Below are 23,150 nucleotides of genomic sequence, written 5' to 3'. Positions count from 1 at the left end.
AGTGGAAGGTGTCCTTGCCCATGGCAGGGAATGGAAGGAGATGATCTTTAAGGTCCTTTCCAAAACAAATTTTTCCAAATCTTTTCCATATTTTATGTCATGGAGAGGAAAACTTGCACCTTTGTCCTGCTGATTCCTGTTTCCATATTTGATGTAAGGTATCAGTTAATGATCTTTGGGTTATTTGATTAATGACAGATTTAGACTGTGTAGAGCTGTCCTGACTTGGTAGATGGGGATTGGCTGCTGTACCATTATTTTGGGAGAACATCATTCCTTCTCATTTATGCATGTGCTTGCCTTAGCAATGAGTGTGTCTTGGCTGCACTGAACTGAAAAGGTCTTGCTTTGGAGAGATCCTGAAGCAGAAGAGGATGGTTTCACTGTTTTCTGTCCTTCCAACATCTTAACAGGCTGCCTGTGCCTTTGATAAACAGCAGATAACATCTCAAGGATGGCAATAACTATCAATGGATAGAAAACAGCACTGGAATGTGCTTGCAGTAAGGAGTACTGGGATGACTAGTTCCATCCAACAGAGCCAGGAATTCATGGCTCCTTTTGGAGTGGGACAGTGGCAGAATGACCTGTTGGGTTTGAGGTGAAATCAAGTTGCAGAAAAGCAACTTGAGGTTGGGCAGGAGCATGAAAAAAATACAGGGAAGTAAGTGAGGGAGCAGCTGATCTGTGCTCCCTGGCAGGCAGGCAGGAATCCAACTTCTGAGTGGGGCCAGGGTGCTGGCAGGACCACAGGTGTGCATGTGGGACCCAAAATACTCCTAGCATAGTAGATCTATGTCTTTCCCCAAAGTTACACATGAAGTGTGTTTAACACACATGTATTAAATGCTTTAGGGCTTTGTAAGGGAATTCAAACTCTGATTCTGCATCCTGCTTTTTCCCCATGTTTTAAAGCATCTCTCACAGCTGTCATCCTACCTGGACCGTCCAAGAGGGGTTTTTTTGTGTTTTCAGTATAAACAGTGTATAGGTAACACATCCTTCCTTCCCCACTCTCTTGTGTTCAAACACTGCATTCACAAGCTCTCCATCGCTCCAGGTCTGTGTGTTAACAACATCCTTTAGCATCTCTCACAGCTGTCATCCTACCTGGACTGTCCAAGAGGGGGGTTTTTTTTGTGTTTTCAGTATAAATGGTGTGTAGGTAACACATCCTTCCCCAGTCTGTTGTGTTCAAACACTGCATTCACAAGCTCTGCATCGCTCCAGGTCTGTGTGTTAACAACATCCTTTAGCATCTCTCACAGCTGTCATCCTACCTGGACTGTCCAAGAGGGGTTTTTTTGTGTCGTCAGTATAAACAGTGTGTAGGTAACACATCTTTCCCCCCCAACCTGTTGTATTCAAACACTGCATTCACAAGCTCTGCATCGCTCCAGGTCTGTGTGTTAACAACATCCTTTAGCATCTCTCACAGCTGTCATCCTACCTGGACTGTCCAAGAGGGGGGTTTTTTTTGTGTTTTCAGTATAAATGGTGTGTAGGTAACACATCCTTCCCCAGTCTGTTGTGTTCAAACACTGCATTCACAAGCTCTGCATCGCTCCAGGTCTGTGTGTTAACAACATCCTTTAGCATCTCTCATGGCTGTCACCCTACCTGGACTGTCCAAGAGGGTTTTTTTTCCTGTTGTCAGTATAAACGGTGTATAGGTAACACATCCTTCCCCCCAGCCTGTTGTATTCAAATACTGCATTCACGAGCTCCGCATTGCTCGGGGTCTGTGTGTTAGCAACATCCTTTAGGTGAGACTGAAGAAATCCTTAACTTCCAAGTTACTACAACAATAAGGCTGTACTTTTTGCGCTGAGATACGGCTGCATGTTTTGTGCTGAAAGCTAAATCTTTAATTCCACTTTCCTTTTGCAAGATACCAGCACCAAAATGGACAGAAACTCGCTGTGCCTGCTCGCGGTGCTCTGTGCATCACCCGTGGCACAGGAGGATCAATTCCCCGTGCTAACCAGTGTGCTTTCCCCAGGTTTTGTGGTGCTTCCCGAGCATGAGTTCAGCATGAAGCGGCGATTGGATGAGCAGGAGTCACCCGTGTATGCGTCGCAGCAGAGACGTATCACCAGCAGCACCGAGGCTTTCCCGCACCAGCACCGCGTGCTCGCCCCGGCCCCGCCGGTCTATGAGGCGGTTTCCGAGACCATGCAGTCAGCCACGGGGATCCAGTACTCTGTAACTCCCAGCTACCAGGTGTGTGTGCTCAGCCTTCAGCTCCCTGGCCAGCCAGCACCCCGTTGTGACACCGTAAAGTTCCGTATTTTACACTTTTGTTTTGGTAACCGGGGTTTTCCTTTAAAAATCGGACCATGTACGTCTCGTTGTCAATACTTGCTTTATTGGCTTCATTCATGAACCAACATGGTGTGACTTGGCTTTCTTGAACACGGTTCTTGTAGTGATTCTCTCAAACCTGGTCTCTGAATCACAGAGTCAGGTTTGTGGAGGGTTTTCCCTCCATTTTTCTGTTTTGCAGCAGGAAAAGGTTTGCTGCTGTAAAAGACATGTGGTATCTTGGGTGATCTTAAGCTTAACAGACTAAATCAGCATTTAGATTGAAGACTTTCAGAAAAATTGAAATGTTTCGTAAAACATTACCCCAGAGTCATTAGGTGGCACTCTTCCCTCTCTTGCCTCCTTTACAAGGAGCTGGCACTTGGGAATAGGGAAAAAAACATCTTTTTAAGAGTACACTGGAGATAGCCTTTCCCTGCTCTTTCACTGACACCTATTTGTGGGATATTTGTCTCTGCCACATTTCTGGCATGTTTAATCTTCCACACTTGTGTTGCTGGTGAGCTGCTCTCCCTGTCTAGTGCCTGATTTTACACACAGCTTCATCCTTGCTTCTGCAGAAAGGATATTCACCCTGATAGTGGCAGCCATAGAGCTGAAGAGCTGCAGGCAGACCCTTGCAAGGGCTGGAAGAGGGTGTGTTGATACTGGCAGTCCTTCCTAAAAAGAACTTAGATGGACCATCAGGCAAACCATATTTTGTTCATGAGGATTAAATTAAGTATGTCCCATCTGAAAGAGGCTTGGATGGAAAACTGGGTTTGTGAAGACGATTTTCCAAATTGAAATTTTCCTGGTCTGCGGTATGAAGAAGTCCCAAAAGCGCATGCTTTCTGTTCTTTCCCTGGTTTTCTAGGGGAAATACCAAGCTGGGTTTTCCCCTGAGCCTGCTGATGCCAGAGAGCCACAATTTGACTTTCAGTACTGAAACTGAATTATCAAGAACGTAGATTCATTCATTCAGATTATTACTTGTGACATGCAGGGAAAGGAGAGAACCTTGACTCTCGCCAGATAAAAAAATTCCATTTTACCCTCCTTTTCCAGGTCTTTATGTCAGGGGACATACTGGACAGGCAGTGAGTGTGCAGGCTGGGGGCATGTGTCTGCAGGGAGGGCTTTCTTGTATTTGGAGGATGGGATGAGAGTTGTTTGGAGTCGGTTGAGCACAGTTGTTAACAGTCATGGCTGAAGCTCAAACCAGCTGCCTTCTCCTTCCCTGAGTGTCCTGCTGTGTCTGGGAGGCTCTCTGCTGTCTGCTCTGTGCCCCGGGGCCGTGCCTGACGCGCTGTTTGCCTTGGCAGGTGTCGGCAGTGCCGCAGAGCTCGGGCAGCCACGGCCCGGCCATCGCCGCCGTGCACGGTGGCCACCACCACCCCGCGCCCGTGCAGCCCCACGGCAGCCAGGTGGTGCAGAGCCACACGCACCCCACGCCCCCAGCCGTGCCCGTGCAGGGCCAGCAGCAGTTCCAGAGGCTCAAGGTAATGGCAGCAGCTGCCCCGTGTCAACCGTGTTCTTCCAAAATTCCTTCTGCGGCCAGGGCCCTTCTTCTATCAGCTTCCCCTTCCTTTCCCCTTCCCCTTCCCCTTCCCCTTCCCCTTCCCCCAAGGAGTTAATGGTTTGGGAGTCTGTTGAATGCAGAAATGGACTTCTCTTTCTGCTGAAGCCCTGTTGTTTCACATAACCATAATAAAAAGAAATTGGACTGGCCAGCAAAGGATTTGTGGCTGGGAGGGAAGGGAGGAATGTATTGCTTAGAGTGTTTGGATGAATGGGTTAAATTACCAAAACATTTGGTGCTTTTCTGAACACATGGCATATGTGGGTGGTTGTGTGGGAGTAATTTGGGAGTAAGGAAGGCTCTATTCTCAGATTATGTGCTGTAAAACCCTTAAACAAAGAGAAAAGTCCACCAAAAATAACCCCTTTAAGTTGCTACATTTGGAGAAGGCACATACATACAAATTGATGCCTGTTTCAGCTTCTTCCAAATACGGTGTGAGTCTTTTCCAGTTTTGGTGGAAACCACTGCCCTTTCCTGTTGCTGAATGTGGGGGACTTCATTTCTACAAACCTCTGAAAACCAGTTTCAAAAAGAGTGTTTCTTCCTCACAGTGAAATCCATGGAAAATCCTTTGCTGGTGCAAGCTTGGGGCCATACATGAGTCTTTCTTCTGTTGCTGTTGTTTAATTTCAGAGGAAAGAGGGGTCCCATGTGCAGCTCTTGCAGCTGCTGACTGCATGGCCAGGCTGCTGGAGGCACAGGGACCCAGAGTTCTCACTTTGGGCCATGGCTGTTCTTCCTGTACTTCTGAAAATTGGCTGTTGGTACACAAATCCTGAACCTCTTGCTGTTTGAGGTGTAAAACAATTTCCCGCCCACAGTTGCCATTTTCGAAGCCCTTCTATGTTGAACTGAAATGTCTGGCTTTTTGAGAGCAGTGCAAGCGTGTACCTGGCAGACATCTACTACAGTGAATATGTCATTTCCACTTTCTGCTTATTCTTAGACTTCCATAATAATTTCCACATATGAATGCAGGAAAAATACTCAGTCTAGTTCTGTTTATCCTAGCAGTCACTTCAGTGATGGTAGATTTGGAATGTGTTAGGTTTTGGGTTTTGGGGTTTTTTTCGTTCTGAGTAATTCTGCTGATCTGTGTGGTTGTTGTTTTTGTTTTTTTCTTTTTTTTTTTTTTCCTTTTTGTCTTTTTTTATCTCTGGACCAGGAGTGGGGAGTGAGTACCTCTTATTCAGACAGTGTTGGTAGTACACAAACCATGCTCATGAGCTTTTCGCTCCTTAATACACTGCCCAGGCTCAGGGCTAACAGCTGTGTTTTCAAATGCTGGGTGTTTTACAGAACAATGGCAGGTGAAATCAAATCTTCTCTGCTAATGTGACCTGTCTGGTCTGTCTCCAGGTGGAGGATGCATTGTCTTACCTTGACCAGGTGAAGCTACAGTTTGGTAGTCAGCCACAGGTCTACAATGACTTCTTGGATATTATGAAGGAATTTAAATCTCAAAGGTAACCTGCTGCCTTTTGCTTCTTCCTTCCAGGTTAGAGTGTGTGTGGACATTGGAGCACAGGGCAGGAGCTGAATTCTGTCCTTTGTATACAGAATAACACACCAGGACAATGATGTAAAAGCAGTTGTGTGCTTTATTTTTTGAAAACGAAATGCATCCCTTCATTTATACTAAATCTCTGCTTAGAGTGGGAGTTCACAAGTTCAGCCTTGACAGCTGATTCATCTGGTTGTCTGCCCATTAATAATGGTCAGACTTGGGACTGGATCTCATGGAGATAAAACGCTGTCTGGGCTGATAAAATAATGCTAATGTCACTCTTGAGTTCAGCAGTTTGTTTATAGGGCTCAGTTTTGCATTGTTTCATAGGTTAGAGGTCATAAGGGAAAAAAATCTACTGGAAGATTGCTGTGTGGAGAACCTTGTCCCACTGCAAGGTGCGAGGACGGTGACGTTGTGCTCTTATTCCTTCCCCAGCATCGACACCCCGGGGGTGATCAGCCGTGTCTCGCAGCTCTTCAAGGGCCACCCAGACTTGATCATGGGCTTCAACACCTTCCTGCCACCTGGCTACAAGATTGAGGTGCAGACCAACGACATGGTGAACGTGACCACCCCGGGGCAGGTTCACCAGATCCCCACGCACGGGCTGCAGCCCCAGCCCCAGCCGCAGCCGCCGCATCCGTCGCAGCCTTCGGCGCAGTCCACCCCGACACCAGCACAGCCGGCACCACAGCCCACACCTGCCAAAATCAGCAAGGTGAGAAGCTCTGGGTGACCTGCACTGAGAGCACAGAGACCCTGCTGCCTCCAGCTGAAGCTGGTGTGCAGCTAGAGAGGGAAAAATTAACTTTAGTGTTGCTTTCCCCCAGTATTTGTGAACCTTCATGTGTTCCCCTTCTGCTGCTGGATTAGTTTCTCATTTTCAAACTTGAAGATGCAGTCATAGTTAATTTGACAGCAATTCAAATAAGTTTCCAAAACATTAAGTGTTTGGAAAAGCCTTGTTGCTGGCAGTGGGGAACTGAAAGACAGTCAGAGCATCTGGTAAATGGCACACACATTATTCAAGAAGTGATCCAGCAACCCTAGGGAAAAGGTTTCTAGTTAAAGCACTGGGCACACACTATCTGCCTGCTTTTGTGTATATTGTCTTAGACCTAAAGTCCCAAGAAATTGCCCATAAAACAGAGGTTGTGATGAAGATGTTCTCTTTGGTGTGAAAGTGTGTGTGTCATTTCAAATGCTTGAGGCAATTAAGCCTTTAGGAAACCTTCATTTGTTATTTGGTGGATTTTGCATTGCTTGAAATCTTGTTTTCAGATTGAATGGTTTTTGTAGAGGGTTCTGATTCAGCTGTCATCTGGAAGGGTTCAGGAGTTATTGGCAACATCCAAAGTGCAAGAGTTTAGGAAGATGACCATGATGTTGCCTGTAGGTATTGGTTGTGTGTGCCCAAAACAGAGACCTTGCAGTAACAAAGGAAATTTGGCTCTGGTTTAGATATAATCCAGATCCTACTGTCCAAAAGATGTATTTTATGTGAAGCAGAACAGGATAATAGATGTTTAAGGAGATTACTCCAGATCAAATTTTGTGTATTTTAGCCTCAAAGTGTGAAAATATTTCAGAGCCTTATGGAGGGAATCGCCAAAGTTTCAAGGGTTAATCCCTAAACCGTTTGATAACACTTGCCTGGAAAAGCTAAAGGAAAAGGTAACATGCAGTTAAAAAGCAGCAGGATTTAAAATGCGGCAGTTACCTGATCTCTGGACAAACATTGTTGGGACATGCAACTTCCTGCTCAGAAAAGGCAAACAAAAACATGCTGAAAGATTTGCTGAAAGATTTGCCAAAGTGGACACTGCAGATCATTCCAGAATGAACTTGCCTGTGCTAGATTGCAAGATTTTTTCTGAAGAAGTACATGCTCTCAGTTATGATGTAGCAGTCTCCTTCTTAATACCATGGGATAAGTGATTTTCTCCCTAGCAAACCTGCAAAGTGTTGAACTATCCTTGCTGAAACTTTAAAATGAGCCTCAGGGACAGGCTAGACAATGAGGTAAGATGGCCCTACCAGGCAGATAAAGCTGTAGCTGAGCAAGGCAGGACCTTGTAACAGGATATTTATGGCCATCCTAAGACAGTTATTTACATTCTCAGTTCTGAAAACTCTGTGTAATACAACTTTTGAAATGTAAAACGTGAGGGGAATAAGTACTCCCATTTCTATTTAAAATTGCCACCTCAAAACTAAATTTTCACCTGGCTGTTGGACATCTCTTGAGAGTATTCAAAATAATTACTCACTGCCTGCTTTTTGTCTCAAGAAACTCACGCTTTCCCTTGCTATTGCCTTCATACATCCCACAATTCTTCAGCAGTGCCAAAGTAACTTGCAGTGTTGGAGCCAGCCATACCTATGCATTTTGGCTCTGTGAAGTTTTTGAGGTAGTTTGTGTCTCTGGTGAGGTTTCAGTCTAAAGCAATAAACAAGAAAAATCTTAATAACAACTGCTTGAATGGCCCAGACATTTTGTCTCCGTGATGCAGTTTCATCTCTGCTGGCCCACTAAATATTTATCTATTTTTATTTATTTATTTATTTATCCCTCAGTGGATTAAAAGTGCCTTTATCCTGACCATGAGGGGGTCTACTGCTTCCTAACAGAGCCTGTGTTCTCCTCAGCCATCGCAGTTGCAGGCTCATACTCCTGCCAGCCAGCAGACGCCGCCGATCCCGCCGTACGCGTCGCCGCGCTCGCCGCCGGTGCAGCCGCACACGCCCGTGACAATCTCCCTGGGCACCACACCATCCCTGCAGAACAATCAGCCCGTGGAGTTCAACCACGCCATCAACTACGTCAACAAGATCAAAAATCGGTTCCAGGGACAGCCAGACATCTACAAAGCCTTCCTGGAGATTCTCCACACGTATCAGGTGCGTGTTGGAAATGTGAATTTGTGTCTGTGTATGGTTATTTCTGTTGCTTTGCTTTCAGGGGGTGTCCAAAACTTGCATTTGAGTCTTCTGCTGTACTAGCAGTGGCCAGCAGATAATCATAGACTGGTTTGGATTGGAAGGGGCTTTAAAGATCATCTAGTCCAACCTTTTGCCATGGGCAGGGGCACCTTCCACTAGGTCAGGTTGCTCCAAGCCCTGTCCAGACTGATCTTGAATTCTGCTTGAATTAAGCAGAAATCTGGCAAGTTAAAAAGATTACATAGCCATATGAAGTAATAGATCTCAATCCATCATCTTTGTTTGGAAGTGTCTGAAATGCTTGTTTAAAAACTGGATTTGGCATTTTTCTATGAGCATGTGTCAGGATGAGGCAATGTGGCTGTAGCTCTATGTTAAAAGCAAAAAAACCCACTTCCTTGGTCAGTGTCTCACTGCTCCAGGGCCAGTTGGGCATTTAGGATGTATTTATAGTATATATAAGTATAGCTATTTAGAATATATGATAGTCATACTATTAATATAGTATGATGCTTTAGATAAGAAGCTGAGACCTTTACTGTTCCATTATTCCTATCACTGAAAGTTTGTTTTTTCTTTGTCACTTGAATAGTTTGTGCATCCTTTCTTCTGACACCTCTCCTGTTTCCTCTGGCAGAAGGAGCAGCGTAATGCCAAGGAGGCAGGAGGGAACTACACGCCAGCCCTGACAGAGCAGGAGGTCTACGCCCAGGTGGCTCGCCTCTTCAAGAACCAGGAGGATCTGCTCTCGGAATTTGGGCAGTTCCTGCCTGATGCCAACAGCTCCGTGGTGAGTACCCTTGGAGGTAGGATGAAATACCTAGTGCAGACTGTTCTGTATGAAGGCAGTGTTCAGAAAAATGTGCTTTTGCTGTAACTTCCCTGGGGTGTAGGAAGAAGGTCGGGGGGTAGACTGTGTTTTCTCGCTACAACTTGTCTCTTAAATAACTTTTTTTTTTTTTTAAATGCAATTCCTTTGCCTAAAAGGGTTGTTCTAAGTTAGTGCTCTAGTGATCAAATCCATTGATCATCTAGAGCTAGGAGGAGCAGCAGACCCCTGTAGGCTGCTGCATCCTGCTTTGGGGTCCCCAGCACTGGAAGGACTTGGATCTGTCAGAGCCAGTCCAGAGGAGGCCACCAAGGTGATCAGAGGGATGAAGCACATCTCCTGTGAGGAAAGGCTGAGTTAATTAGGATTGTTCTGCCTGGAAAAGAGAAGGTTTGGGGGTCACCTAATTGTGGCTTTCAGTACCTGAAGAGAGCCTCAAAGAAGAATGGAGAGAGACTCTTTACAAGGGCATGGAGTGACAGGACAAGAGGGAATGGCTTCAAACTGAAAGAGAGTAGGTTTAGATTAGATCTTAGAAAAAAATTAGTTCCTGTGAGGGTGGTGAGACACTGCCACAGGCTACCCTGAGGAGCTGTGGCTGCCCCATCCCAGGAGGTGTTCAAGGGCAGGTCAAATGGAACTCTGAGCAACTTGGAATAGTGAAAGGTGTCTCTGACCTTGGCATAGCATTGGAGCTGAATGATCTTAAAGGTCCCTTCCAACCCAGCCCATTTGGTGACATTTTGTGTGGAACGTAGCCCTGATGGTTTTATGGGTTTGTCTCTGAACAAGCTGTTGAGCAAGACAACTGCAGAGAAAGTGGAGTCAGTCAGGAATGACCACGGGGGCACGGTGAAGAAGCCACAGCTCAACAACAAGCAGCAGAGACCCAACCAGAATGGCTGCCAGATCCGACGGCACTCGGGCACCGGGGCAACCCCTCCGGTGAAGGTAAGAGCCTGTGCTGCTCCCTCAGAGCCCTCTTTGTCCCAGGAGGCTGGGCCACAGCAGGATGTGTCTTCCAAGTCCTTGTGGTTTTTGTGGCACGGGCTGCAGCTTGAGAACGTGGAAAATAGTGTTTGTCTTTAAAGCTTTCAGAAGTCCTTGTTTCCAAGCACGAGTATTTGCCTCTGATTTTTGCAAACTGATGGTGGTGTCTGTTCCTGTGGGTGGGACATAGTTACTTCAATGGCTTGGGGAAACAGAGTTTTCATCACTTGCTAATAAAGATGTAGTTTTATTAGCAGTGTTTAATGAGGGGGAGTTATGGAGTGTGGAGACAAAAGTCTCAGTAATGCCACAGAATAAATTTGCCCAATATTTGTAGTAAATGTTCCTAAGGCACGTAGGAAAAGACAAGCTGAATAGGTGTGCCTGAAAGCTTTGTTGTAGTAAAACTTGGAGCAGATGCAGTAGACTCGTGTTTGCTCATCTTTCCTGTGATGAAGCTTTTAATACAATGATAAATGATTATTCTCTCAGCAGAGTTTGCCCTTTTCAAATGACGCATGATTTGTGAGAGCAGCGAGGCTTTGTAGTGCAACAAAACCTGTCCTGTGGCCAGGTGGCCTCGTGTTTGTGCATGAAGGATAAATTTGCCTGCTTTTTTTGAAGCCAGTATATCTTCCTTTGTCATGAAAAGCATTAGCAGGCATAATTGTACCATTTAAGTCCCCTTCTGCCCTTTCTCCTGCTCCTCAAATGGAGGGCACGGAAATAAAGCACATTTTGGAGGCACCTTACAGCCTTTCTGAGGATGGGGAAAATAAAGCATCTTTCAGGGGAATGTGAGAGAGAAAAAAATTGTGGAGAGATGTAAGATTTGCAGAACTGGATGAGTGATAGGAAAATCTTCTGTTCTGGCAGTTTTGCAAACTAGTTATCAAGGTAAGTTATGCTGTAGTGTGATTGAAACAATCAGCTAGTTACAGGAAGGGGTGAAACAATGTATTACGAATATTTGGAGTGGCATGCTACTTATTAACATTGAGTAAATTAACTTGTAGCACATGTTTTAATAGACTTTTCCTTTTAAAAAGCCACCTTTCTTTTAATGGGAAGCACATGATGGGGTTAGGGAGCTGGCACTCATGTGATAGATAATCAAATTTTCCTAACTTGCTCAACACACCTTTTATTTTTAATTGCCTTTCTTTTTTTGATAACAGAAGAAACCAAAGCTGCTTGGTTTGAAAGACCAGTCCTTGGCAGAAGCCAGCAAACATGGTGTGGGGACAGAATCTCTCTTCTTCGAGAAGGTGAGAGGCAGGATGCAGATGTTGCATGTCCTTGGTGTATGTCCTTCCTGTATACACATCTGGATTTTTATCACAGTGAAGGAAGTGTGTGAGATTTACACCACCCTGATAACATTTCTCAGCTTGACCTCCGATGTATCCTGCGACCTCTAAGTTAGATGAATTGAATTTTTTAGAGAATTGGTAATATTTTTTACATGTGTCTTTTCCCCAAAGCTCCTTCTCCAGCTTTCTACCTGCTGCTGCTGCAATTTGTTTGAGGGAAGGGGAATTTTTTCCTGTAACCCACACTCCAAATGGTTTTCCCCATTATGAGATCCCTGTACAGCTGATGATGTGCGTGGCGTGTCTTGCTGTGTTGGCACAGCTTGTACCCATCTACAGCCAGCTGGCTGCAGTGGGGGAGCTCAGTTTACAAAGCACCTGATTCATATTTACATTGGGCTGGTTTTTTCTTTAATTTCCCCTCAGAGATTAATCTAATTAATTGCACAGTTGTTACCTGTTGCTGGTTCAGCACACAGATCAAGTGAGGGAGATATGGGATGTTTCCAAGTGGTACCTTGGTGTCTTCTCTGAGATGTCCATACACTGCCTTATAGCTCAGAGGGGAGTATGAGATGAACTTAAAACCATCCTTTTAAGCAATATTCACGCACTGATGACAGTCTTGGTTGCTCCCTGCTGATCTGGTGAATTCTGCAGCGTGATGGGAACCAGCTAATGGTAACCGGGAACCAATTTATTGCTTGGAGGATGTGTAGGTGTTAACATGAGTAAACCTAGAAATCCCTGCTGTGGAATTATAACCATAATGATGAATAACTTAACAGTGACAGATCTCAGTCTGATGTGTAGATCCTGTGTAGCTGTTCTTGTGGGAAAGGCAGTGGTGTTGGGATGAATAGTTTGGCTTCCTCATTCTGTAAAGATCAGGGGTTACAGAAGGAGGATTGCAGAGGTTACAGAAGGAGGATTGTCTGTGGCAATCCAAGCTGGAAGCAGGCAGAGGCTGGAGAGGTGTTACCCAGGGCATGGGTCTTGTACCCCCCACTCCCTACTTGAAATACTCTCTGGAGTTTAAAAGCAGCCTGGGTGGGTTTGTGGTGTTACATTTCAAATTATGTTGTCCATGATTCTGGTGCTTTGTAATCCAGCTGTTACAGGGTTCTCTGAAGGATTTAGTTCTTCACTTGCAGCTCCTTTCTTAGAGCAATGCCCAGTGCTGACACTGCAGGGGATCCCAGCATGGGGGTGGCTCCCATCAGTACCAGTTTGTGTACCCTGTGTACGGGGCAAGTTCTCTCTGTTGACACTGCAGGGGATCCCAGCATGGGGGTGGCTCCCATCAGTACCAGTTTGTGTACAGGGCAAGTTCTCTCTGTTCAACTCAAAGATGTGTGTGCCTCGGTGGGAAACAGTGCCAAACCCAGGTCTCCTGGACCTCCCCCTGCTGAGTCTCACCCTGACAGCTCCTTTTCTCTTGTCTCCCGTGGGTCAGGTCCGCAAAGCTCTGCGTAGCACGGAGGCGTACGAGAACTTCCTGCGCTGCCTGGTGATCTTCAACCAGGAGGTGATCTCCCGGGCCGAGCTCGTGCAGCTGGTCTCGCCCTTCCTGGGGTGAGTGCAGCCCCTTTCCTGGTCTGTTTCTCCTGTGGAGCCAGGAAAGAAACACTCACCTTCATGGTCTTCTGCACTGCCCTTTCCTATTCCTTATCCCAGAGAGGTTCCCAGCTGTGTCCTGACAGGCAGCATGCAGGGGCAGTACAGGTGTTGCTTGCTGTGTGTCTTCCCTTTCCAGTGGAGCAAACAAAATTATTAGCAGCCTGTTATTGCAGTTTCTTGCTCTGGAATCATTCTCAAATTGTGTCATTTGAGGAAAGATCAACTGTCTAATTAGTAGTATCCCCCCAAAAAAGCAGACTGCTGATATAAACTCACTAAAGTTTCCAAAAAGCAGCTGAATTCAGTCACAAAGCCAAAAATGCTAAGGAACTCTGTGCTTTAAAAAGGAATTTACGACTTCCGTGATTGTTGGTTTTAACCAATTAACAGAGCTGCTCTGTACACGACTGACAGATTTCCTCTCATCAGCTTTGGGCAGCAGGATTAGTGTTTCTTTTGCCTGGGCACTGAATTGCTGGTTCCAAGGGAGAAGGCAGTAGCAATATAAATGGGGTTCAGGACCCCATTACAGTAGCTACTGTGCAGAGAAACTGCCCTAAGGAGCTTCCACTCGCTCTGTAGGCTCACTAGAATTAGCCAGGCATGCCTGACTTTAGGTAGAAAAGATGCAATATTTGACAAGAAAATTCTATTCTTTTCCCCTCTACTGCCTGTGCTCCTAACTATAGGGAAAGATATAATACAGGGTTTTTTTATTCTGGAGTTGGACATTGTCTTTTGCCATATAATGAAAAAGCAATGAATAACTAGTGATTCAATTAGTAACAGGTTCAGTTCATCCTGTTGCTGGAGCTTTGAGTGAAATAAGAGGACATGAGCAAATGCTGTATTTTAGACTAATCAGTTTTTCAGGAAATTCTGCAAACAGGCAAACTTGGGCCTTGCAGGCAAAGGTTTCTCTGATTCATGCTGCTCTGGGAAGTCTGGTTGAAGCAATTGCTCGGCACTGAAACCTTTTGTGTAGTTACAGAATTGCCTTTTGGTTTCTTCTTGCTGCCTCTGGAAAGGAAAGGTTGGATTTAAGGTTCAAACCATTGGCAAACAGTGAGGAATGTGTCCTGAGTTCAGTACCAGGGTAGTTTGGGGAGACCCAGATGTGACTGTGCCACAAGTGCTGTCCCTGTAGCAAAAGCTTTGACAGCTGCTCCTTGTTGGTCACTAATCCTAAAGCACTCTAGTTGCACTAAGAGAGCAATCCTCCACCTGATCAACAACAGGTCCTTGTTTCCCACTTGGTCAAGCTCTGTGGGAGTGGGGTTGAGCAGAGAGGGTCTTCTCACCACATTGATAATTTAGAGGGTTTTCTGTAGTAATCAATTCTAGCCTCAGCATCAGAGCTTGGTGCTGCTTGCATTCTGTTGACCTCATTTTTCACTTCATTCCTTTTATTTTAGGAAATTCCCAGAACTGTTCACTTGGTTTAAAAACTTTCTGGGATATAAGGAGTCTGTTCACATGGAGACATATCCGAAGGAACGGGCTACTGAGGGGATTGCCATGGAGATTGACTATGCCTCCTGCAAGAGGCTGGGCTCCAGCTACAGAGCCTTGCCCAAGAGCTACCAGCAGCCCAAGTGCACAGGGAGGACTCCACTGTGTAAAGAGGTAAGGCAGGGGCTGTGCCACAAAGGAGGGCTCTTCCCACCTTTTTAAAGCATTGGAGCAAAATGGAGCAGGATGGGGGATATAGTTTGTATCCCCATGTTGGAAAGGTTCCTGGGGATGGCAGGGCACGTCTGGTGGTGGTGAGCATGGAGCTGGGGCCAGGCAGCTGCCTTCCCGGCACTGCTCCACTCTGATCTGTGCTGCTCCTGCAGCCAGGCGTGTGTGGGCACAGCATCCTGGCTCGGGATCGCCGCGGCGCGTGCGGCAGCCCGAGGGGAGCACACCTCAGGAATTCCTGGTGGCACTCCTGTAAACATCTGGATCATATCCAGAAGCTATTGCACAGGGTGAGGCGTCAGTCTAGGAACTGGGTTATGCTGGAAGCTGGCTGGGAGTCGTGGTACCCACGTGGCTTTGATGGTTGGCATCAGCTCTTCTCCAGAAGTTTGTGAAAGGTTTGCATAGAGCCTTGGGAGGCAGCTGGAGAAAACCCTGCTGAATAGGTATGATGGTTAATTACTGACATACCTAATGCTCCTACATCTTATTTATGATGTGTTACGTGGTACAACCCGTGAAAGGAACATTAAGATTGCAAACTTAAGTAGGAGATGACAGAACTGGTTTTCTGTGTGGTCTTAATGTGATCTCAGAGGTCCTTTACAAGGTAGTATGTAATTCAGGGTTATTGCTACCTTTTTACCCAAATTCTCACTTAGTCTGCATTCAGAGTTGTCTCTAGGCCAACTTTAAAAGAAAATCATGTTTTCTGTAGACAGTTTCTCCCACGTATTCCCTCAGATGCATCTTTCTTACTCCTTGAAATGCTGAATTTTTAAATCCATATCTTGACACGTCTCTCAAAAGCTTCTTGTGTGATGCAGTTACAAACTTTTCTCCCTGTGAGAATCTAATGACTCGGTTGTTCAGGCTTTGGATTTATGAAAACTGGACCTGGCTTTCAAGGCTGCCTGGCAAAATCATTGTTTCTTTGCCTTTGGCCTCTTTGAGGTGGTTGTTGGGTTGGTTGGTTGTTCGTTTGCTTTTTAATGTTCTGCTCCTATATTGAAAGCTGCAGGTGCTGAGCTGTTTGGTCAGGAAAGATGATGCTGGGCTATGGTTTTGTACTTTCAATTAGCTTTGTTTGGAGGCAGCAACTGTGTCCTGTCTAACAGTCAGGTCTGCTGTGGTGACCACACAGTGTTGGTGGTGAATCACACATGGGGAACCAGCTGGTTGCAGCTGACTAATCCAAAGTAGCAGAAAAAGCTCATTTCATCTTTATTTTCCTCTTCTCCCGCAAGGTTTTTCCTCACAGCTCCAGCTATGAGTTTTTCAGGCTGCCTGGCTGTTTGGGTTCTGGCTGTTTGGAGTTGCCCTGTGAAAGCTGGGCTTTGGAAGGGGCACACACTTTTTCCAGCTGGGAATTAGATTGTCCCATCAGAAGACTGCTCTTGGAGCTGGCCAGATGTGATCCCCTTGAACACTGACCACAACTCTTGTTCTCCCTCAAAGGTTTTGAATGACACCTGGGTCTCCTTCCCGTCCTGGTCTGAAGATTCCACATTTGTGAGCTCCAAGAAGACCCAATATGAAGAGCACATCTACAGGTGTGAGGACGAGCGTTTTGAGGTAAATTGCCTTTCCTTGCTACGTGTTTCATAAAGCTCTGTTCTGTGAACAGTTAATGAGTTTGATGTAATGATACCTTTAATTCTGCATCTTTTTATTGTGTCTGCCACCTGGTTTTTGGCATAAAAGCTTGTTTTCTCTTCATGCAAGAAGAAGTGGCTGCATAACCACCAAGCTGCCCCCCCTGCCCCTCACCTTTTGTGCAGAGCACTTCGTTCACCCCGCTCCACGTGAAATTGTTGAATGGCCAAGCATGGAATTGTTGCATCTTTTCTGTTCTTCCTGCCCACGTAGTGCATGAGAACATGCATTCCCCTGTAATCATCTGCAAAGCAATATGTTCAGGATTTTAAATGACTGACATTTTGACTGGAAATGGAAGTTAGCTGGGCAATTACCTGAATCTACACAGATTTGGCACGTCCTTTTGTAGAGTAACTGTCAATTGTGTTCTATTCCCAGCTGGAAGATGTAATTTCCGAACAGTATAATTCTGGTAGCCTTTAAATCCTTCCACAGTATTATTTAGGTAGCAGATGAAATGTAATTGGATTATTTTAGAGCAGCTGAACACCAAAGTGCTGGAGTACACCTTGTTAAACAGGCACAGCTTCTTGTTTGGTGTCACTTGAATGTTTGCCTCCGTGAAGTATCATGTTTTGTCTATTCAAATGCTACGGCTAATGCGCTGTTCTCTCCAGCTGGATGTTGTCTTGGAGACCAACCTGGCAACCATCCGCGTTCTGGAGGCAATCCAGAAGAAGCTGTCACGCTTGTCTGCGGAGGAGCAGGCCAAATTCCGGCTGGACAACACCCTGGGGGGCACCTCGGAGGTGATCCACCGCAAGGCTCTGCAGAGGATATACGCTGACAAAGCAGCAGACATCATCGATGGGCTTCGCAAGAACCCCTCTGTGGCTGTTCCCATCGTGCTGAAAAGGTACTGACTGCCCCAGCACCCTGCCCCAGGCTCCCTTCCGAAGGGTAATCCACTCTATGCCCTCCAAATTTATGGAAAAGTGGCTGATTTCTGCCCTAAGGAGTGTGCTTTCCACAAGGCTGTAAATTTGCCCCAAAAGGTTGTGGCTGCCTCACCCCTGGAAGTGTTCAAGGTCAGATTGGGCAGGGCTTGGAGCAACATGGTCCAGTGGGAAGTGTCCCTGCCCATGGCAAGATGATCTGCAAGATCCCTTCTGAACCAAGCCATTCCATGGTTCTATTATTCTGTGAAACTAAAAAGTTGATTTATATTCTGGACACTTGTTGTATTCCATAATAATCACCTAGAGGGAATTGCCCTCCTGAAGCAAAATCCTTACAGCTCAGCTGGAAGGATATAGAGCTTTTGTTGTCTCCTCTTAAACTTTTTTCTTCCCTGGTGTCAGCACTGTGTGTAAGATAAAGGAAGTGTTGTCCCAGGGCTGACTGTGATCCCTTTCCAAATCCTATGGGTCTGGTGCTCAGATCATGGTGTCTCTGCTGTCCTCAGATTCCCAGTCCTGTTTCTGTTGTCAGCCTCCCCTTCCTCAGTTAAAGGGGAATGGATGCTGCAGCTCCTTGGGGAAGGTCGAGGGGATGTGTAAGCAGCACATGCTGTTTTATCTCTGTGGGACTCCTGGTCCTGTGTTTTGGAGTTCTGGAGCTGGGCAGAGCAGCCTTCCCTGGATACCTGCAAGGTCCCAGTTTCCCTACCCTTCTTCAGCTGAATCAGGGGTGCTTTGCTTGGGATGCTGAGTCAAGGGTCGGGAGTGCATTCCCAGGATACTCAGGTGTCCATGCTTTGTTCAGTTGTCCAGACTAAGCTGCTCCTGTTCCACAGGTGGAGCTTTCTGGGGATTTCTGAGAGACCAAGGCCAGCTTTTTTGTCTTCCCTGTCCCTTTATTCCCTCTCCTGGGGCTGCTTTGTTCCTGTGTGGTTTTACCTTAATGTGAAGGAAACCCAGAGTGGTTTCTCCAGAAGGATGTGTCCAGGGGGCACCTCCTGGAAAGCTCCTTTCTGTGGGATGTCTTTGATCCATGCCCATTTCATTGGGAGTTCAGCTCCTGTCAACACTCACCAAGAACCACGGGCCCGAGGTTTTTCTTACATGCTCACCTCTTAGCTCACCTTTGTTTTCTTGATCCAAGGTTAAAGATGAAAGAGGAAGAGTGGCGAGAAGCCCAGAGAGGATTTAATAAAGTCTGGCGAGAGCAGAATGAGAAGTATTACCTGAAATCCTTGGACCACCAGGGCATCAACTTCAAACAGAATGATACCAAGGTCCTAAGGTCAAAGAGTCTCCTCAATGAGATTGAAAGCATCTATGATGAGGTGAGATGGCCACCAACAGTTTCCTTCCCTCGAGCTTATGTACTTTGCTAGTGCAGTTTCAGTTCCTCTGCCTTAGGGCTTGATGAGGGAGGAAATCTGTTTCTAGCAGGCTCTTGGGTGCTGGAAAGGGATTGTTTAGGCTGATTTTTATGCTGTTTCTCCTTTGTAGAGGCAAGAGCAGGCTTCAGAAGACAATGCTGGAGTCCCCACAGGCCCACACCTCTCACTGGCCTATGAAGACAAGCAGATCCTGGAAGATGCTGCCTCCCTCATCATCCACCACGTGAAGCGGCAGACGGGAATCCAGAAGGAGGACAAGTACAAAATCAAGCAGATCATGTATCACTTCATTCCAGACCTGCTGTTTGCTCAGCGAGGTGAACTCTCGGATGTGGAAGAGGAAGAAGAAGAGGAAATGGATGTGGACGAAGCTACTGGGGCTGCAAAAAAGCACAACGGTGTTGGGGGTAGTCCTCCCAAAACCAAGCTGATGTTCAACAACACGACAGCCCAGAAGCTGCGGGGCATGGATGAGGTCTACAACCTCTTCTACGTGAACAGCAACTGGTACATCTTCATGAGGCTGCACCAGATCCTGTGCCTGCGGCTGCTGCGGATCTGCACCCAGGCCGAGCGGCAGATCGAGGAGGAGACGCGGGAACGGGAGTGGGAGAGGGAAGTGCTGGGCATCAAGCGAGACAAGAGTGACAGTCCTGCCATCCAGCTGCGACTGAAGGAGCCCAGTGAGTGACTTCTGGTGGGAGGCTGGGGGGAAAAAGGTGTTTCTGTAGTGTGGTGACAGGGTGTTTGGTGTCTTCAGGCACGTGAGCAGCAGTGAGCCTTTAAGATGGGCTCTCTTTTATTATCTCTGGGGAGATGGGAAGATGTGGAGAACATAGGACTTGCACTAGCAAAAGGATGATATGCAGCAGTTATTTCATAAGAGCTTTTGTTGTACACTTGCATATCCTCAAGTTTCCTAAGTAAAACTTTTCAGAAATAAAAAGCTCATGGAGGAGGCTAGAGCTAGAAAGCAAAAGATTATGAAAATACCCGTGGCCTTAAAAGGTATGGGTTTATGTACAAAGATTTATGTGCATAAAGGACATAAAGTTTAAGTAACTCTTCAGCTTACGTGGGTCACCTGAGGACCAAAACTCAGAGCAGCCCTTGCTGGGGGTGGTGTGCCCATGTCTCCCCTGCTCTCCTGCTGCAGTGGACATCGATGTGGAGGATTACTACCCGGCCTTCCTGGACATGGTGCGCAACCTGCTGGACGGCAACATGGACTCGTCGCAGTACGAGGACTCGCTGCGCGAGATGTTCACCATCCACGCCTACATCGCCTTCACCATGGACAAGCTGATCCAGAGCATCGTGCGACAGGTGCCTGCCAGCACGGCCTGGGCTGGGTGGGGCGGGGCAGAGAAAGCAGGCAGGGTGTTTGCTGCAGTGGGATCCCATGGAAAGCCGTGTTGTGTGCCCACGTGGGGAATTTCAGGGGTAGGAGGGTAAATTCAGGGTGTTTCTTCACCCAGCTCTCTGAGCCTCATAGTAGAGAAATGATAGAGAGTGATTTTTGTTCTGTTTGAATTATTGAAAATATCCTCTAAAAAGTTCTTGTTTCCCTCTGGATGTTTTAGGATGTAATTATTCAAAGCATGTCCAGAGCTAATCTTGCTTTAGCTTTGAAAAAAAACCCAAAGAAATTACATCTAAATAGTTCCTTTCCTTTCCATCAGTGCTGTAGGAGTGCACACTTTTTCTAAAAACCTTTTGTCTCTTTTATCTGGCTGCTGGAGTAGCTCATTTTGGCTGTTAAACTCCAGTCCTTTTATTGGGTTGGTAGGAAGAATGTGTGAGCAAAGGAAAAATTCTTGTGCCTTTTTGTAGCATAAAGAACAAAAACAGACACAAGGGGCTGGAAGGGGAATAGCTTGAAAGGGCTTTCCTCTTTCAGAAGGGGAGAGCTGCTCTTCAGAAGCCCTTCAGTCCAGAGATTAACTGAATTCAGAAGACAGTTGGGAGACTTTTGATTTTTAAACTTGCACAAAATATGGATTTGATCTTAAACCTCCCACCCCTCTCCTCAGACACAGCAGCAACCCCTTGGTGAGGAGAGGACACGCTGTGTCACAGAGCTCTGGCCCTTCCTCCCCTGCTGCTGATCAGAATGTTCTCTGAGTGTAGTTTTTCTCTGAGTAGTTGTGCTTTGCCACCTGCTAATTTTTCTAAAGATCTTGTGGTCTTTTCACATAGCAGCAGAGATTATCTAGTGGAAGAGGCGAAGGGATTTTTTTTGCTTGAGCTCAATCCCATTGTCACACCCTTATTTTATTCTATTCTGACCGGGGTGTAGCAGCCTCCCTGACAAACCCCTTACCCCCGTTGCTCCTGTTTGCAGCTGCAGCACATCGTGAGCGATGAGATCTGTGTGCAGGTGACAGACCTGTACCTGTCAGAGAACAGCAACGGAGCCACGGGAGGGCTGCTGGCGTCGCAGTCCTCCCGCTCGCTCCTGGAGGCCGCCTACCAGCGCAAAGCCGAGCAGCTCATGTCCGAGGAGAACTGCTTCAAGGTAAAGCCAGGCTTGAACTGCAGTGTGAAACCAGCAAGAGCTGAGGGGGTGCCTTTGGAGAAGGGAAAAGCACTGGTCCTTTAACAAAGAGCCTTGTTTAGGTGCCCAAAAGTGAAGAAAATTAACTCCATCCCAGCGAAAACCAGTGTGCGTGCTGCCAGCTTTTGGAATATAGGTTAATGCTTCTGTAAGGGCCCCTCAGAAATTAAGTTTCAAGGAAGATTCTATTTCCTGGAACAGCAATGAGTATCCCCTGTGCTTTACAGCAGCTTTGGGCTGTATCATACTGACTGCTTGGCTGCCACTGCTTTTGATTTGTTAGCTCAAATTCTCTTGTTTCTCTGGTGTCTCAATTTTGTCAACTGTTGGGAGATCTGCCACTATTGACTGGGCATTAAATCACTGCTGCCTGCATACATTGCTAATAAACCTGTGCTAATCAAATCCATACTTCCTTTGCTGAAGAGGCAGGAAGTGGTCAGGCCCTTTCTGAGCCAGAGAAGTACTTTGGATAAAAGCCTGAGTGTGTAATATCTCTTCCTGTGCCCTCAAACTTACTTTGAGGGCTCAAGAAGCCCCCAAAACTGCCAACTTGCTTCATTGTCCCTTTGCCCCAGTGAGAAGTGAAGGTGCTTGTTTCTATTTCAAATTTCCTCTTGCTGAAGTTTCTTCTGCTTTTTCTTTACAGCTGATGTTCATTCAGAGCAGAGGTCAAGTTCAGTTAACCATTGAGCTGCTGGACACAGAAGAGGAAAACTCAGATGACCCTGTGGAAGCAGAGGTAAGGGCAGCTTGTCCAGAGAGCTGACCGTGATGGTCAAGGTTGAGTGCCTAGCTGAGTGGTGGTGTGGTCCATTAGCACAAGACACAGAAACATCAAGGACATGCTGTAAAGCTTCCAGTGGTGTGAGCAGGCAAATCCTTCTTGGTTTATTTCATATTAGAAAATACTCAAAACCACATATAGAACCATTGTACCTGCCTTTTTGGGCATAAGATGCACAGAGCCTTCAGAAGGCATGTTGTGTTCTTCTGCATGACTTCCAGCTTAGCCTTGCAGTTGTTGGTGGGAGGGCAGTGGCTGATGCTTGCTCTGTGCTCGCTTCCAGCGCTGGTGTGACTACGTGGAGCGGTACGTCAACTCTGATTCTACCTCCCCCGAGCTCCGCGAGCACCTGGCCCAGAAACCCGTCTTCCTGCCCAGGTGAGTGGCCAGGCTGTGCTGGGAAAGGCCCTTAGAGCTCATCCCATTCCCCCCCTGCCCTGTGCAGAGACACCTCCCAGGTTGTTCCGAGCCCTGTCCAACCTGGCCTTGAGATCCAGCGCCTGAGCTGAGCTGTGCAGTGCCAGGGCGTGGCTGCTAATTCCAAGAGGGGTTCTCTGGTTTGCAGGAATCTGAGGCGGATCCGCAAGTGTCAGCGTGGTCGGGAGCAGCAGGAGAAGGAAGGGAAGGAGGGAAACAGCAAGAAGTCCATGGAGAACATAGAGAGCCTGGACAAGATGGAGTGTAAATTCAAGCTGAACTCCTATAAGATGGTGTACGTGATCAAATCAGAGGATTACATGTACAGGAGGACCGCGCTGCTGCGAGCCCAGCAGGTAGGAGCCAGCCAGACAGCGGGGTGGGCTGCTGGTGTTCCCTGGGACCCAGGGGAAGGAAGGAGGCATTGCTTTCCAGCTGTTTGGGAAGCTGTAGAAGTTTGGGTTTATCCAAGATGAAAAGAGCTTGTGACTCCTGATGGGTGACTGATGGCCAGACTCCATCCAAATTTAGGAGGATTGCACTGGAGGAAGCTGATCTGGTCATCTGGATGCTTTGACACTCTCCTTTTCTCATCTTATGGGAATATTTCCATCCACTTCTGTCATGTATTTAGATTTATAAAGCAACTACTTACCACGTTTCTTG

At 46.7% G+C, this 23,150-nt stretch overlaps 1 protein-coding gene across 1 annotated transcript in view; it reads left to right on the top strand.

Moving 5' to 3' along the window:
- SIN3A (SIN3 transcription regulator family member A) overlaps window positions 1–23,150 on the top strand; it is a 32,023-nt gene that overhangs the window by 7,028 nt on the left and 1,845 nt on the right. The window contains exons 2-20 of the mRNA XM_039732032.1: window positions 2,003–2,223; window positions 3,630–3,806; window positions 5,249–5,355; window positions 5,835–6,117; window positions 8,049–8,300; window positions 8,980–9,132; window positions 9,964–10,122; window positions 11,340–11,429; window positions 12,931–13,049; window positions 14,510–14,720; window positions 16,236–16,352; window positions 17,054–17,292; window positions 18,480–18,663; window positions 18,833–19,406; window positions 19,880–20,049; window positions 21,068–21,241; window positions 21,930–22,022; window positions 22,351–22,445; window positions 22,633–22,840. Coding sequence (XP_039587966.1) covers window positions 2,035–2,223; window positions 3,630–3,806; window positions 5,249–5,355; window positions 5,835–6,117; window positions 8,049–8,300; window positions 8,980–9,132; window positions 9,964–10,122; window positions 11,340–11,429; window positions 12,931–13,049; window positions 14,510–14,720; window positions 16,236–16,352; window positions 17,054–17,292; window positions 18,480–18,663; window positions 18,833–19,406; window positions 19,880–20,049; window positions 21,068–21,241; window positions 21,930–22,022; window positions 22,351–22,445; window positions 22,633–22,840 — 3,594 coding nt within the window. The 5' untranslated portion in view covers window positions 2,003–2,034. The remainder of the gene's footprint in view (window positions 1–2,002; window positions 2,224–3,629; window positions 3,807–5,248; window positions 5,356–5,834; window positions 6,118–8,048; window positions 8,301–8,979; window positions 9,133–9,963; window positions 10,123–11,339; window positions 11,430–12,930; window positions 13,050–14,509; window positions 14,721–16,235; window positions 16,353–17,053; window positions 17,293–18,479; window positions 18,664–18,832; window positions 19,407–19,879; window positions 20,050–21,067; window positions 21,242–21,929; window positions 22,023–22,350; window positions 22,446–22,632; window positions 22,841–23,150) is intronic.

This window comes from Passer montanus, unplaced genomic scaffold, assembly GCF_014805655.1.
Source record: "Passer montanus isolate IOZ18808 unplaced genomic scaffold, ASM1480565v1 scaffold111, whole genome shotgun sequence".
NCBI classification, from domain to species: Eukaryota; Metazoa; Chordata; class Aves; order Passeriformes; family Passeridae; genus Passer; species Passer montanus.
Note: the sequence above shows the minus strand (reverse complement) of the source record. Positions and strands in the feature narration are given on the sequence as shown.